The sequence below is a fragment of the Gopherus evgoodei genome, chromosome 3, assembly GCF_007399415.2.
Source record: "Gopherus evgoodei ecotype Sinaloan lineage chromosome 3, rGopEvg1_v1.p, whole genome shotgun sequence".
Lineage (NCBI taxonomy): Eukaryota > Metazoa > Chordata > Testudines > Testudinidae > Gopherus > Gopherus evgoodei.
In genome coordinates this window covers 163,836,612-163,852,572 of record NC_044324.1, presented here as the reverse complement: position 1 = coordinate 163,852,572, position 15,961 = coordinate 163,836,612, and the positions used below count along the sequence as shown (strand labels likewise).

The 15,961-nt window shown below is 40.4% G+C and overlaps 1 protein-coding gene across 5 annotated transcripts in view; it reads left to right on the top strand.

The window, feature by feature from the left end:
* The first annotated feature begins 326 nt into the window (after nt 1-326).
* KIF6 (kinesin family member 6) overlaps nt 327-15,961 on the top strand; it is a 307,218-nt gene continuing 291,583 nt past the window's right edge. For 4 of the 5 annotated variants that reach the window (XM_030557284.1, XM_030557282.1, XM_030557281.1 and 1 more), the window contains exons 1-3: nt 327-438; nt 1,798-1,907; nt 4,455-4,529. In XM_030557284.1, coding sequence (XP_030413144.1) covers nt 337-438; nt 1,798-1,907; nt 4,455-4,529 — 287 coding nt within the window. In that variant the 5' untranslated portion in view covers nt 327-336. Of the gene's footprint in view, nt 439-1,797; nt 1,908-4,449; nt 4,530-15,961 lie in introns of those variants that run through there. The other variant, XM_030557285.1, reaches the window with a different exon arrangement.

Genomic DNA, 15,961 nt, shown 5'->3' with positions numbered 1-15,961 from the left:
CAGTTTCACCAAACATTCAACTCCGCTGTGCGGGTGAGGCTGGACTCGTGCCCCCTGTACCACCAAAGGGGGAGGGGCGGCTCCCCGGATTTGGGCGGACCTGGGAGCACCCGGGGCACCAGCCCGTCTGGCACATGGACTGGGTGGGTTGAGCCCCAGAGAAGAAACGCCGCTCGCTGATTGGAGCGGCGGAAGTCGAACTGCATCAGCCACCGGCAGCAGGCAGCCGCTGCCTTCTCTCCGCGATGCGCATGCGTAGCTCGCTGGGGTACCGGCACCGCCCTCTTTCACCCCGGCGCAGAGCATGCTGGGTAGTGTTCCTTGGTTACCGTTGCTATGGAGGGCCTAGTCACCCCTTCTATGAGCGGAGAGATGGTGAAGCAAACGATCCAGATCTATGCCCGGGTGAAGCCGCTGGCCAGGCGGCAGCAAGCGGGGGTAGGTGGCCGCGGGGAAGGTAGCCGGGCTGCAGCCAGCCTGGGGAGCACATAGTGTCGAGGGGCTGCGGGGGGGGGGGTGCCCTGGGCAGGCGGCGGACCGCAGCGCCTGGGGCAGGAGGCAGCCCGAGGTGGGTGGGGGCGGGCACCCAGGGGGCAGCCCGGGACGCCTCGAGGGGGGAGGGGGTTGATATGAGCTGTCTGAGGTCCCCCTTCACTATTTCTAGTTTATGAGGCTGGTTGCCAGCCTTGAGTTCCCCCCGGCGCCGAGCAGTGATGTACTGCCGAAGAGGAGGACTTGTTGCAGCGCCGGGATGATGTTCAGTGGCCCAGTGCAGAGTAGGAAGCCCTAGACATTGGCTGTTAAAGGAGCCTTAAAAAACTAAATTGTGCTCTAGTAAAGCTTGTGACCTTTGGGCGCAGGAAACTGATTTTCTACATCAGGAGTCAGCAACCTTTCAGAAGTGGTGTGCCCAGTCTTCATTCATTCACTCTAATTTAAGGTTTCCCGTGCCAGTAATACATTTTAACGTTTTTAGAAGGTCTCTTTCTGTAAGTCTATAATATATAACTAAACTATTGTTGTATGTAAAGTAAATAAGGTTTTAAAAATGTTTAAGAAGCTTCATTTAAAATTAAATTAAAATGCAGAGCCCTCCAGACTGGTGGCCAGGACCCGGGCAGTGTGAATGCCCCTGAAAATCAGCTTCTGTGCTGCCTTTGGCACATGTGCCATAGGTTGCCTAGCCCGTTCTACCTACTTACAAGAAGCCTGTTTAATGAAATCATCATTGTGGATATTGGAAGTGAATTCTTGAGTTAAAATATTTCATCTTATTTGAAATGAAAAATAAAAAGTTTAATGAAAACATTTTCATAAATGATATATAGGTTTTGCCATATATCTCTTGAAAAAACAACCACCACCACCAAGCCCCTTAAATTGTTGTGCAAAAACTATCTGATGATTGCCTTATTAATCTCACACAATAAACACTTCTTCAGGTTTTTTAAAAATAAATCTTTGGTCAGATATTTGAAAGTGGTTTTATTAAGCAAATTTTATCAAGGGACTTGTTGTCTAATTGCATTTAGATATTTTGAAATCTTATTCTGGGGTGGGTGGGCGAAAGAGAGACAGTTCTCTACTGTGTAATGCAGAATCCCCTGTAGCTCAAATAGCAAGGGCTATATTTTTGAAGGAGGGCAAACTGGGCTTTCTCCCTTCTGTCACCATGGAATTCTGATTAGTCTACATTCCTGTATATGATCTTAATGAGACGATGCAGTTAAACACATCAAGATGATAGGGCCATGGAACAAACCACTGTTCTATTGCTGAAGTCATTTTGTTTTGCAGATTTATTCAGTTGGTGAAGATGAAAAGTCAGCCTCCAGTTTAGAGATTATTGTGCCACGTGACTTGGCAGATGGATTTGTCAATAATAAGCGAGAAAGTTACAAGTTTAAGTAAGTTTATTTTACTCTGATTTTTTCCTCATGCAATTTATAATATGATCACTATCAACATTACCATATCTGTGTTATAGCCAAGCTTATTATTTTTCTTCCTGTTAAAGATAGTCCATTTTCTATATTCAGTGTCACCATTACCTACAGAGAAGATTATTGGGTAAGGATCAGCCACTAGGTTCAGTGTGCCAGTCCTGTAGAGAGTCAGTAAAAGTTTCTTATTAATCTCTGATCCACACAATATAGTTTTTGGTATACTTGATAAGATTTTTAAAAAGACTTTTTAACAAGAGGAATCTTTCAGTGCTACAGTACATTATACTCTATCATGATTTCAGGGCAAGACATGATAAAACTAGAAAAGTTTAATATCTGAACTTGTATGTTTCATCAGACTATTACATGACACTGTGGTAAAAATGCCTGAGTCCTGTTTACAGGCCTGCACCCGTGCAGCTGGCTATAAAGTTTTAGTGCAGACAAGGCCAGAGTGAGGGAGGGACCTTATGTTCCTGCAGAAGCTAATGAGCCAGTGTAGGGTGGATAATGACTTTAACCCAAGATTTGTTGACAAAAAGAACTTTCTAACAGGAATTTGTTGATTTCAGGCCTAACCAAAACACAGTGAAGAAAATTATAGTTTGTCAAATTTGGATGCAACATTTTGTATGAAATTTCATATCACTTGAAATTTGATGCTGAAGAAAATTTAAAATCTGCAGTAGAGTAGGACACCAAACAAACATCTGTAACTCATGCTGATGTCACTGGACAGGCTCTATGCAACACCAGTTTAGGTTGTAGATGCTCCTGTCAGCTTAATGGATGCTGACATTCTCTGTGTCTTTATTGTTCCTGTCGGGAGTCTGTGCAAATGAATTCTGAGAAATACTGAGCATTGTGATCCTTAAGGAAATGCTCTGTTTTCAATTTTTTTATCATAAAGCCATACGTACAAAAGGAATGGTACATGCCAAACACTTTTTCTTTCCTCCCTAAAGCTCACTATTTTTTATTGAAGTCTTCCTACACTGGTCATCTCACCAACTATGGGCCTGATCCTGCAATTCTATATTCCTGTGCGCAGTGTCATTAAGATCAAACAAATTCAGTACAACTACTCATCTGAATAAAGGTTTGCAAGATAGGGACTTATGTCTCCATACCTCATGCACTGAATATTTCCCCATGTATTGCATTTGCCTGATTAACTGTACACTGTAAACACTTTGAGACCCAGACCATGTTTTTTGCATGTTCTGTGAAGTAAGAACTATGTAAACTTACAGTGCCAAACAGAACAACTGCAGCTGTTAGAACATAAGAACGGCTGTACTGGGTCAGACCAAATATCCATATAGCCCAGTATCTATCTACTGACAGTGGCCAATGCCAGGTGCCCCAGAGGGAGTGAACCTAACAGGCAATGATCAAGTGATCTCTCTCCTGCCATCCATCTCCATCCTCTGACGAACAGAGGCTAGGGACACCATTCTTTACCCATCCTGGCCAATGGCCATTTATGGACTTCACCACCATGAATTTATCCAGTTCTCTTTTAAACACTGTTATAGTCCTAGCCTTCACAATCTCCTCAGGTAAGGAGTTCCACAAGTTGACTGTGCGCTGCGTGAAGAAGAACTTCCTTTTATTTGTTTTAAACCTGCTACCTATTAATTTCATTTGGTGACCCCTAGTTCTTGTATTATGGGAATAAGTAAATAACTTTTCCTTATTCACTTTCTCTACATCACTCATGATTTTATATACCTCTATCATATCCCTCCTTAGTCTCCTGTTTTCCAAGCTGAAGAGTCCTAGCCTCTTTAATCTTTCCTCATATTGGACCATCTCCAAACCCCTAATCATTTTAGTTGCCCTTTTCTGAACTTTTTCTAGTGCTGTAATATCTTTTTTGAGGTGAGGAGACCACATCTGTACACAGTATTCAAGATGTGGGCGTACCATGGATTTATATAAGGGCAATAATATATTCTCAGTCTTATTCTCTATCCCCTTTTTAATGATTCCTAACATCCTGTTTGCTTTTTTGACCGTCTCTGCAGACTGCGTGGACTTATAGTAAGTGGTAGAAGCTTAGATTTTGTTTTATTTGATGTTCATCTATTGATTACAATGTTTCCTAGTTGCTACATTTCATTGTAGTCTAAAAATTGGGAGCTTGGCTGTTCTGTTTATATGTGCTGCTTGGTTATAGGATAATTAATTTATCCAGTTTTCACTGTGATGCCAGTTGCAAACACTAATCCCCTTGATAGCTGTAAAATACAGGTTTTTTTCTCTAAACTACCTCATTTTATCAGAGGGTTGTATTGTACGGATCTTGTCAAAGCAGTACTGTTTACAATCTATTTGTATACAATAGCACAACAGGACACTGTGGTTAGGGCTACAGGGAAAACATTGTACTAGGTTATGTAAGCCCAATGATGTAAACATGGACTAGTTACAAACAGAAAAACACAAATTATGAATCAAGTAGTGTTTTAAGATACTGCATGATTATTTGTTTATTATTTTCAGATTTCAGAAAATTTTTGATCAGGAGGTAAAACAAGATGCAGTTTTTGAAAGCATTGCCAAACCAGTTGCAGAATGGTAGGTGTTAATCTTGTAAATAATCAGCAGTTACATGGGGTCACTGGTAACTTTCATTATACCATTTGAAGACAATCTGATAATCATTTGCCATGGTAATTTAAAAATGGATTGTGCTTTTATTCTCTAAATTCTGATCCATCTGAATCAATAGGCATGCAAGAATTCCATGAATGTTCTGCTTATAGAAAGACTCCATCATCAGCCCCTAACTTAGCATTGCTATGATTTCCTGTTTTATTGATGTTATATGGGAAACCAGAGGAATTCATATTAGCTTAGTTCTTCTTATTCCACTGATTAATCTCCATTGGTCCTTCAGAAAAGTTAATTTCATAGTCCTCGCACTATGCAACTCTAAAGAAAAGGATTATGCATTAGGAAATCTAATCTCCCTGTTTAGTTTTTATTAACTTTAATATGATTTAAGGACAGTTATGAATGGGCCTCCAGTTTTGTCCTTACTGCTTTCTGCTTAATGTACATACTCATGATGGTGTTGGTGACACTATAACATTCTTTAGTTATTATAATGAGTCAAGATAATGTTGTAGAATGAAGCTCTCAGAAGTCTGATTCCTTCATTTATAATTAAAATTAAGACTTTGTTTTTAAATTTTACTGGTTTGTATTGATATCTTCAACAAAAGACTATGATAGGATAGATGAATCTGTGCTGTGCCTGGCAAGTAGAGAGTTAAAACCCTGTCTTGAGCGTGCCAGAACTTGGATTATCAGCATTCTTAGGAAACTCAGTTACCAAAGCTAATTGGCAACAATGCATCTATTTTTTTTTTTAAGAGAATGGGGCTACACAGGGAGTTTGCTGGAAGGTGTGAGGACCAGCTGCATGTGTTCAATAGCTCCTCTATACAGTGCTTCTGAGCTGTGGGAATCTGCACTCTTTTTCTTTTTTTATTTGAACCTGTGCTGATGTTAGTCCCTGCAATTAGATTGTATAGCTGTGAGGGTGTAAAATCCTTGAGAAATGGATTTGGTTTAAATAGGAAAGTCTGTTGAATGGCTGTTTTTAAAGCAGATATTTTATAAAAATCTACCTCTTGCTTGACTCACTAAATAATTACTACATGATAATCTGATCAAGAAATTGAAATAATGGGCCACTTGACTGTAAATTTTCTTTATGAACCATATTAAAATATACTGAAAGTAATATATTGTGAAACACACACACCAATCACTGAGGTCTGTTGACTCCCATATGCTGAAGGAGCTATGTTCTTAATAGAACAATCCAAAACCTTCCAAGTCTGTTTGAAATAGGTTTGTAAATTTCATGTGCCCTGTACCAATAAAACAAGTTTGAACCTGAAATGCAGCACAAACAGCAACCTTATAGTTTGCATGTATCTTAAAAAGAACAATCTAACTCTGTAACTAATTACTGCCAGTTCGTGATTGCAGATTGATCTCATGTCAGGGCTGATTTCAGGCATTTTCTGTTTGGAGTCTAACATTTAAGAGATTTACTGTATAGATCCTCTTTCAGAAAAATAGGCTAATAAATATAGTAGCAAACCTGTATCATTTGATGTTTTTAATTAAGATGGTAGATATTTTTCTTCTTGTGAAGAGTTATGTTTATTGTGGATGATGGAGTTTGCTTTGTCTTATGGTAGATGAGCCAATTGATTTTTTTCCAAAACAGAACAAATAGTAGGACTGTTTCTGCCTTAACAAAATATAAAATGAAATAGGGCACATATCAAATGTTTCCTTTTGAGGACACTCTTGAGAACCTGTAATCGTTCTTTTGATGGTTTAAAGGCTTGAGAGTGAGGGTGGGGGCTATTCATAAAGGGCCTGATCCAAAGCCCATTGAAATCAATAGGAAACTTTCTGCTGACTTCAGTGAGCTATGGATGGAGCCAAGAGAGAACAGACTTTCTATTAACAATCAAATATGGCTTGGTTCTGTTTCACAAGAGAAATCACCTCCAGGTATTCCCCAGAATGTTGTCCATTATTGACTATATGTTATAATGTCTGGAGCAGCAAGAATACAGTGAAATGTATAGATAAACAATTTTAGAGAGAGAGGTTTCACTAGTAATCTAAAATGGCTGGAAGAATATTTGCTAAATCCTTTGTTATCATACAAAGCATTGGAAGTGTACCACAGGGAACAGTTCTGCACTGGTGGGGGATAAACTATATGACCTAACAGGACATTTCCATCCCTAATGTGTATGATTACATGAATGCAGTGAGCATTCTCTAGTTTTATTTCTGTCTTTTTTATTTCAATGTAAGTGGTCAATTTTCTATCCCATTCCTTTAGTAATAGTGAAACTACTTAGAGGATATATTTTATCTCTTAAAAACTTAGGGGTTTCGGTTTGTGTGTGTTACTGTCTAATCAAAAAAAGAATATAGCCCTCCACCAGCAGGGCCGGCTTTAGGCCAATTCCACCAATTCCCCTGAATCGGGCCCCACGCCCAGTGAGAATCTCTTCCCTGGCTAGAGGCGCCTTTTTAATTTTTACTCACCCAGCAGCGTCCCGGGTCTTCAGCAGCACTTTGATGACAGGTCCTTCAGTGCCTCTGAAGACCTGGAGCAAGTGAAGGACCCACCGCCAAAGTGCTGCCAAAGACTCGGAGCACCGCCCGGTGAGTACAAGCCCCATGTGGTTTTTTACATTTTTTTTTTTTAATATAGTCATCCCTGCCAGGGCCCCGTTGAAACTGTTCAAATTGGGCCACGTACTTCCTAAAGCCGGCCCTGTCCACCAGTTTGAGACATCACCAAACTAATGAAGATGTATTAGTTATATTAAGAGCATGATCCGGCACCCATCTGAGTCAATGGGGTCCTGTCTTTCTACTCTTAGTCTGTGCCTGACAGGTACCCTTAATTCCTGTTGGGTAATCAGCATCAGGCCTATAGATGATCAATTCCTTGAAGCAGGGAGCCTGTGTTACTCTATTTTTGGTGCAGAACTGAACACGGTGGTGGTGCCAAATAAGGAAATTACGAACTCTGTTTCTGAATGATTAGAAGATAAAGTTTACATGGCATATTCCAAAATTCTGTATATTCTTATTTCTAAACTTTCAAAGCCCTGCACCAGTTTTAAAATTCTCCATTCCCATTAGAGACAGATGGAAGTCTCCTTCCTTTGAAACATCAGAGATGGCCACAGCTGGATGAGACAATAGGCAGGATGAGCTAGTGCTCTGAGGTAACACTGAGCAGTATCTCAGTCAGGTACTTGGCTAACTGTCTCTTGTTCACATGTCCAGGGTCTAACTGCTTGCTATATGTGGGGTCAGGAAGGAATTTTCCCACATATCAGATTGGCACTGACTTTGGGGGCGGGGGCTTGCCTTCTTCTGCAGCATGGGGTGCAGGTCACTTGCCAGGATTATCTAGGTATATCTCACTTAATCAATTCCCTGCTGTTGCAGGGGCCTCAGGCATTAGCGCACCTCAATCCCTCTTATTCTCTGCCTGAGGCACATCTTCTGAGGAAAAAATCATTATTGTATCTCCAAGTGTTTCTTATTTACATCATTTTACTTTTCTTCATAATCTGAAATAAAATATCTTGTTTTCAGTGCTTAATAACAATGACTGACTATACAGTTCCATGAATCTGTAACACTTCATGTGTTTAAAAAGCTATTTATGTGGAATAAACAGTGAACTGGCTGCTTCACAGCTGAGTATGAAGATTTTAAAATATAGACAATGCATATATAGAATAGAGTTACAGGAAATCAGCAGGCAAATGTGGTTGATGTTTGTATCACCCAGAAACCACAGGCACATTGGATATCCATTGTGCTGGATGCTGGACAAAAACCTTTAAAAAGACATCTCCTGTCCTGAACTTATGATTTAAAAGGCTAAATTGAGCCTTTAGGCTCATCCTTTTTGTAAGGGACAGTTTACTGCTGCACTGGCCCAGGAGTTGCTCTGTAAAGAAATTATTATTCAGTGTCCCAGTTCCCTCCCTTCTCCCAGGTTTGCTTCCGTGGGGCAGTAACTAATTGCATGCCTTCAGAAGATGGTATCATTTCCACTGGCTGGCACAAAGCAATGCGTAGAAATGTAGTTCCACCTATTCCCCATAACTCTACCTCTCCATCCCACCCACCTGTTTTGAGACTTGCAGCCTCTGCCCTTCCCTCATGCCCACCCTAAAGCCATGATGCAAGAACCACTAATACACCAGTGCAGGAGGGTGGGAGGATCTTCCGTCCCTTCCTTATATTAGCCTGAGTCACAATCTGGACCTAAAATAAGACTAGACAAAATAAGTGGGTGTAACAAGCCAAGGAGGAAATGGGAGAAAGAGGGTGAAGTCAACAGAGGCAGGAACATGTGGTTATGTACAATGGCTATGTGCACATTTTGCAGATTTGAATCTTAACATGAATGTCTCCTTTATATATAATCAGTGATCATGGGTAGTCATTTACCTGGCAATCAGACATCATGGTTCATATGCATATCACCGGTTTCACAATTATTTTTAAAGAACTTTTCCTATTCCCTTTCTTGTATTCTTCCCTCCCATATTGCCAGTTTAGTTAATTCTTATTTTATGGGGAGGGAGGTGGGGGGAAGGGGGCACTTGAGTTTATAGGCTTCCTGAAGTGTGGTTTAAGGAGAGGCTTGGATGGATATGGGGCAGGCCAGGTCAGGAGTGGGGTTCAGGAGGCACATTGGGGTGCATGGAAGAAGGTACAGGAGTGAATAGGAGGAGAACACACAGAGTCAGATAGTTGTGCACCATGACTGGAGCAAAGGCAGGAAGCAGGAAATGACAAAATGAAATTTTATGTAGATGTTTTGCTAACTTTCTCCAGAACTCAGAAATAAGTATACCTGTTATTCACCCAGGCACAAACTGCAGTCAGTCAATGAGGCAGTCTATTTTGATCTAGATAAGTTCAATGGTGTGCCAAAATCCAGTTAAGTATTGGAAATGTCTTCCTGCCTATATGAAGATTGATTAAATGTTAACAGATAGTGATGCAGGGGGATTTCGTCCCAAAGGGGAAATACTTGCAGTTTTGCTAATCTCTTAATGCAGAAGCTGCTATATAGCTACTATATTAACCAAACTACAGCTGACCATTCATTGTCCCTTTCATTTTCTCTTAAGTTGTCTAAATGCTTAAACATCTATTATTCACCATAGGTAAAAATTAAAATTAATGTTAGAGAAATGAAGGACCCAAAGAATAGATATTAGAAGACACACATGCACTGAGAAAAACAGATCTAAAAATGAGAAATCTTTCTGCAGTTCAAAGTGTCCTTAAAACAGTGTCATATCCTCAAGGGCTCATATTAATTTTTGCAAGTACGAGACAATTACTGAATGTTTGTATTTTGTTCATTTTTTGTGCATAAATGCTCTATGAATTTGTCGTCTTTTTGGTCTTCAGGTTATAGAGGGGACTCTCTCTCCCCTTCTCTCTTGCAAAAAAATAATAATTAATTGCCCATTATTCTTTGTTCATTGTCCACACCACTTAGCTGCAGTGTAACAACACATTTTCCATCTTCTTCGTCTTGTTTTGTGGCACTGCTGGGTGCAACTGCAGCATGTTGATTCTGGAGTTGTAGGTAGTATTGGTTGGTAAAGTAGGTTGCTGGGTGATTTTAACTGGCAGACAGAATTGTTTCCAACACAGTGGCCTCAAAAAGGAAAGTCTTTCTTATATATTTATGCTACTGGGATTCTGAAAATAAAGTATGGTCAGCTCTCTTGTTACAAATTATTAATAAACCCTGTCTTCTAGATTGTACAATCCTTGGGGCAGGGAGTATCATTTAACACTTGTACAGTGCCTAGCAAAATGGGTCCTGGAAGCCTCTAGGTCTCATTGATGTGATATGATATATTAATAATAAGTCATTGGCACAGAGCTTCATAAATGGTTCCTTGAGCTTTATGGTAATATGGCTAAGTTAAAGACCACATAACCGCAGTAGCTATGTTTATTGCACAGTTTGTTCTCTCTGGAATTCTAGAAATTAAGGTGTACACATCTGTCATGATTATTCATGGTTCTAAATGGTAGACTCGAATGAATGATTGTTCATGCCTGAGCAGTTTATATTCCTGAGTCAGTGTGGTGAGCAATGGCTGAGCTCTGCTCTTGATAATCTTCCATCATAGCTTTATTATTATTAATGTGGGTGGCTTTGGCACAAAAGGGCTGTGGGATCACTTTCCTTTTGGATGCCAGTTTGACACAATCGGGTTTAAAAATTGTGCTAAATTGGAGAATCAGACAATAATGATTAATGTCTCTTTTTGAAATGGTTGCAACCATGGGGCCATATGAAGTGCAAGGATTCATTAAAATTTCATCAAACCACTATTATAGGGCACAGTATTTGTAAGATTTATTCTGACACAAATTGCAGATTTTCAAACTGTTAAAGAAATCTTCTTATTATAGGTTACAGTGTGACTGTTTGGGTGGGTACGTAGAGCATCTTTTTCAATAAAATACCATTTTTAATGCAATGTTCGTGGCTGAACTTGCATATTTTAGAGAACTTGTTGGAGTAATGCAGGAAATAATGTTGCACCCCCTTTTTCAGGAAAATTGTTATCAATTTCTAAAGAAACTGATGTGTGCAGTAAGCTCTTGAAAAACAAAACAAAACAGTGCTGTCATATGTATGTTTGGGAGTTGGACAACTCTATGAAATGTGAGATCTCACCAAATTAGATTTATACCACAATTCTGGCAAAGATATAAAAAGAAGATGTCATGTTGAGATATTTTGTTCATTTTAATTAAAAGGAACTTTTATCTGTGCTCCAAACGAGAAGGGATATTTAAGTACTGAGATTCTCCAAAGGCAAATCCTCCTTCAAAATTACTTTCTCAGAGTTTAAAAATAAAATAAAGTTCACAAGTCTCTTAATCATAAACAAATACCCTGGGAGTTGGATTTGCCAGGAGTATGTTGAATTTTTATTGTGAGTTGACTATGGATTAAGGGCTTCTGAAATAGGGAGAGGGAAAGTGCAGGGACATCAGGAAAATAATCAAAGGAAGTGGGATTTGAAATGAGGAGAGATGAGATGTTATCAAAAGATCAAAGATACTGAAGTTTTCCTACTTTCTTCATTAGTTTAGTATTTGCATAGCTGTTGAATGACCAGCTACATTTAGATGACCAGTAATTTAAAATGAAGCCATCAGAACCCATGTTAGAATAATAAGTGACATAAACTAATAAAATAAGGTAATTTGGAGTTAGCTAAAATTGTTCCTTAGTGCCAAATACTTCTCTTGGCTGCACATACACATCCATGGACAGAAATTATTCCTTAATCAGTTCCTTTGTTTGTAGGTATTAGCATGTGGTTTGCTGGAGTATGGTGCTTACACACAGTATGCTTAGTTAAAGGATGGAGTTTCTGAGCTTCTGAGAGTTTTTGAAGGGCTCTAAATATATGCCTTCCTGCAAGATTTATTTTTCTTTTTAATCTTTTAGACGACTGAGCAGTATGTCTAGAACCATGGATGCAGAGTCAGAGCAAGATATGGTGAAATGTCTGTGCCATTTTCATAAGTAGTCTTACTGATCATGCTTCTGGATCTAATGGGTACGCTTCATTTAATCATTTGTAAGGTGGGCCATATCCCTTCATCACTAGTAAATACTAGTGATGAGAATTTGAGAATAAGAGTTTCACGCCTGTTTTGGATCCTTTATACTGGGTAAAAGGATAGGCGTGGCATAAAGGGGAGCTAAAAATCCTGTATCTGGCATCGGAAGGATTTCCTGGGCAGAGACACTGTGGAAAACTGCCATAAGGCTGCCTTCCGAGAACCCCATCATAAGCTCTGGCATAGGTCAGAGGTTCTCAGATGGGGGGATGGATACCCCCAGGGGAGTGCAGAATGTATTCTGGGTGTGTGAGAAGATTTAGGGGAAAAGAAACTTACTGCACACATTTTACCCACAGCAATAAATAAGTAGCAAAGCTATATTCCTCCAGACATAGACTCATAGGACTGGAAGGGAACTTGAGAGGTCATCTAGTCCAGTCCCCTGCACTCATGGAAGACTAAGTATTATAATTACACTGGAGGCCTCTCCAATACATGGAGCAGTTCAGGATCAGGAAGGCATAAAGGTGGCTTAATGCCACGCTGCGAATTCTGTATTGCACTTCTTAGAGGCACAGTATAGAATCTCACCTTGTGTCTCTTATTTCTTAGATATGTTAATTATTATCTTTGTGAGGATGTCTGCTATCCTAACACAACTAATAGTCAGGCCTTTGTTCAAGAAACTCTCTCTTAACATTTGCCACGTCCCTAATTTTTTGACCTGTTTAAAACCCTCTCTTTCTGGGAGAGATTGAGAAGGTAAAGGTAAAGGTAAACCAACTCCAACTACACTTAAGGATCAGAGGAAGTTTGTAAATGTATCATTCTAGCCTAGCTATGGCTGAGTTTGCTCTGATGTCTTTGATCTACTTATGTGAATAGAAAAAGGTCATGTGGTCTGTCATAGACTGCATTACAAAGAAATATGCCCTTGGAGTTTGTGAACAGAAATTTCCTACATTGTGGTCTCTGCATATTTCCACTTGTAGGATGTGCCCACATCCAGTGAATCCAAAAATGTGTGATTTAATGTATAGCAAATGCAATGTAATGTGTAAATGTATATTAAAAAGAGGATGTCTGTGCAACTTTGAATGTGTGGTATGCCCTATACCCACCGCCTATGCTTGAATCTGATCAATTCAGCATAGCTTTGCTGTATGCCAAATAAAGCAACTTGAGTGACCAAAATTCAGGGTCAAAATGAACTGGATGAAGTGTTCTCCCAGAACTTGACAAGATGCTCTGGATAAGCCGAGTGGAAAAGGTCTTGGAGGGAATTCCAATGCTACCTAAAGTTGTCCAAAAGAGATTACAAGCATTACTCTAACTTTTGTCAGCAGGCAACCCCTCAGATCACATATCAGGTATCAGAGGGGTAGCCATGTTAGTCTGGATAGCTCTCAGTGTAACACCATGACTCTACTTGGCTTCAAGAAGTTGATTTACCTATATCTTGATCCATTGTGGGTCAACCAATAGATCAACCATGTGGCCTTTAAACTCCAACTACATAGGGTGATGAAAATGCACCCAGTATTCCACGTATCCTTGCTGAAAAAGCTCACCAGCTACTTCCTTGGATGAATACAATCACTACTGCCACCTGTCAGGTCCAGGGGCATGAGGAATACCTTGTGAAGCAGATCTTAGACTCCAAAATTCTCAGAGGATAGCTCTGGTTATGGTCCAGCTGATTGTTCATGAGAGCCAGCCAAAAACATGCAAGCACGTGACCTGAATCAACAATTTTATCAGTCACATCCTGATATATCTGGCCCGAAGACATTTGGTAGGCGTCTTTTAAAGGAGGAGTGATAATGTAATGAGTAATATCTTAGCCTGATGAGTGCTTTCTGAGCCTGATGAGTCAGCCCTCAGCCTGAGCCACCTGATATAGTGTACTTGGACTTTCAGAAAGCCTTTGACAAGACCCCACACCAAAGGCTGTTAAGCAAAGTACACAGTCATGGGATGAGAAAAGGTCCTCTCATGGATAAGATAGGAAACAAACAGTACAAGTAAATGATCAGTTTTCACAGTGGAGAGCGGTAAATAGCAGGGTTCTCCTAGGATGACCAGATGTCCCAATTTTATAGGGACAGTCCCGATTTTTGGGTCTTTTTCTTATATAGGCCCCTATTACCTCCCACCCCATGTCCCGATTTTTCACACTTGCTGTCTGGTCACCCTAGGTCCTCCAAGGATCTGGACTGGAACCAGTGCTGTTCAACATTCATAAGTGAACTGCAAAAAGGAGTAAAAGTGAGATGGCAAAGTTTGCAGACAAAACAAAATTAATCAAGATAGTTATGTCCAAAGCTAACTATGAAGAGTTACAAAAGGATCTCACAAAACTGGGTGACTAGGTAACAAAATGGCAGATGAAATTCAGTGTTGATAAGTGCAAAATAATGCACATTGGAAAACATAATCCCAATTGTACATACAAAATGCTGGGATCTAATTTAGCTATTACCACTCAGGAAAGAGATCTTGGAGTTATCCTGGATAGTTCTCTGAAAACATCTGCTCAATGTACAGTGGCAGTCAAAAAAGGTAATGTTAGGAACCATTAGGAAAGCGAGAGATAATAAGACAGAAAATATCATAAATGCCATTATATAAATCCATGGTATGCCCACCCCTTGAATACTGTGTGTAGTTCTGGTTGCCCCATCTCAAAAAAGATACATTAGAAATGGAAAAGGTACGGAGAAAGGCAACAAAAATTGTTAGGAGTATGTTACGCTTTCTATATCAGGAGAGATTAAAAAGACTGGAACTGTTCAGTTTAGAAAAGAGACGACCAAAGGGGGATATGATAGATGTCTATAAAATCATGAATGATGTAGAAAAAGTGAATAGGGAAGTGTCATTTACCCTTTCACATAACACAATAACCAGGGCTCATGCAATGAAATTAATAGTTTTAAGCCTGTTGCCTAACATAAGGAAGCACTTCTTCACATAATGCACAGTCAAGCTGTGGAACTCATTGCCAGGAGATGTTATGAAAGCCAAAAGTATAAATGGGTTCAAAAAGGATTAGATCAGTTCATGGAAGATAGGTCCATCAATGGCTATTAGCCAAGATGGTCAGGGATGCAGCCCTACTCTTTGGGTGTCCCTAAACCTCTCACTGCCATAAGTGGAGGCTGTGCGACTGGGGATGTGTCACTCAATAATCGCCCTGTTCTGTGAATTCCCTGTGAAGCATCTGGTACCAGCCACTGTTGGAAGACCAGATACTGGACTAGATGGACCACTGGTCTGTCCCAGTATGACCATTCTTATGTTCTTCTCCCTGAGCCTAATTGGCCGAGTCCAGGTTGATTGTCATGCAGCCCTCAAGTAATCTGGAGATGAAGATCTAACTAAGTGCCACCAAGGACAGGGATATAGACTCCCAATGAAAGCAACTACTCCAGTCTACTCAATGTCACTATCTCACCAGCCGTATCCCCCACTGCTTGTTGATTCTAACTGCCTGTGCCCCTGTTCGTGCTTGCTCCTGCTCCTGTTCCAGGCCTAATCTGTGCCCGCTACAGCCATATTCCAATCCTACTCTTGGTTCCTGATTCCTTCTCCGACCCCTCGCTCTGGTCCCTGGCTTGAGCACTAGGGCTGACTGCTGCTGCTCCAACCACTAGGCCTACCCATCCACATACCAGTTTCTGACACCATGTTTGCTCCATGCTGCTAACGCTACTTTATCACCACTGGAAACTCAGGCCAGGTTTCTGCTGGGGGACCTGTGAAGCTGTACACTGCAGGAAGTACCACCCAGCAGAGCCTGAGTGACAGCCTACTGA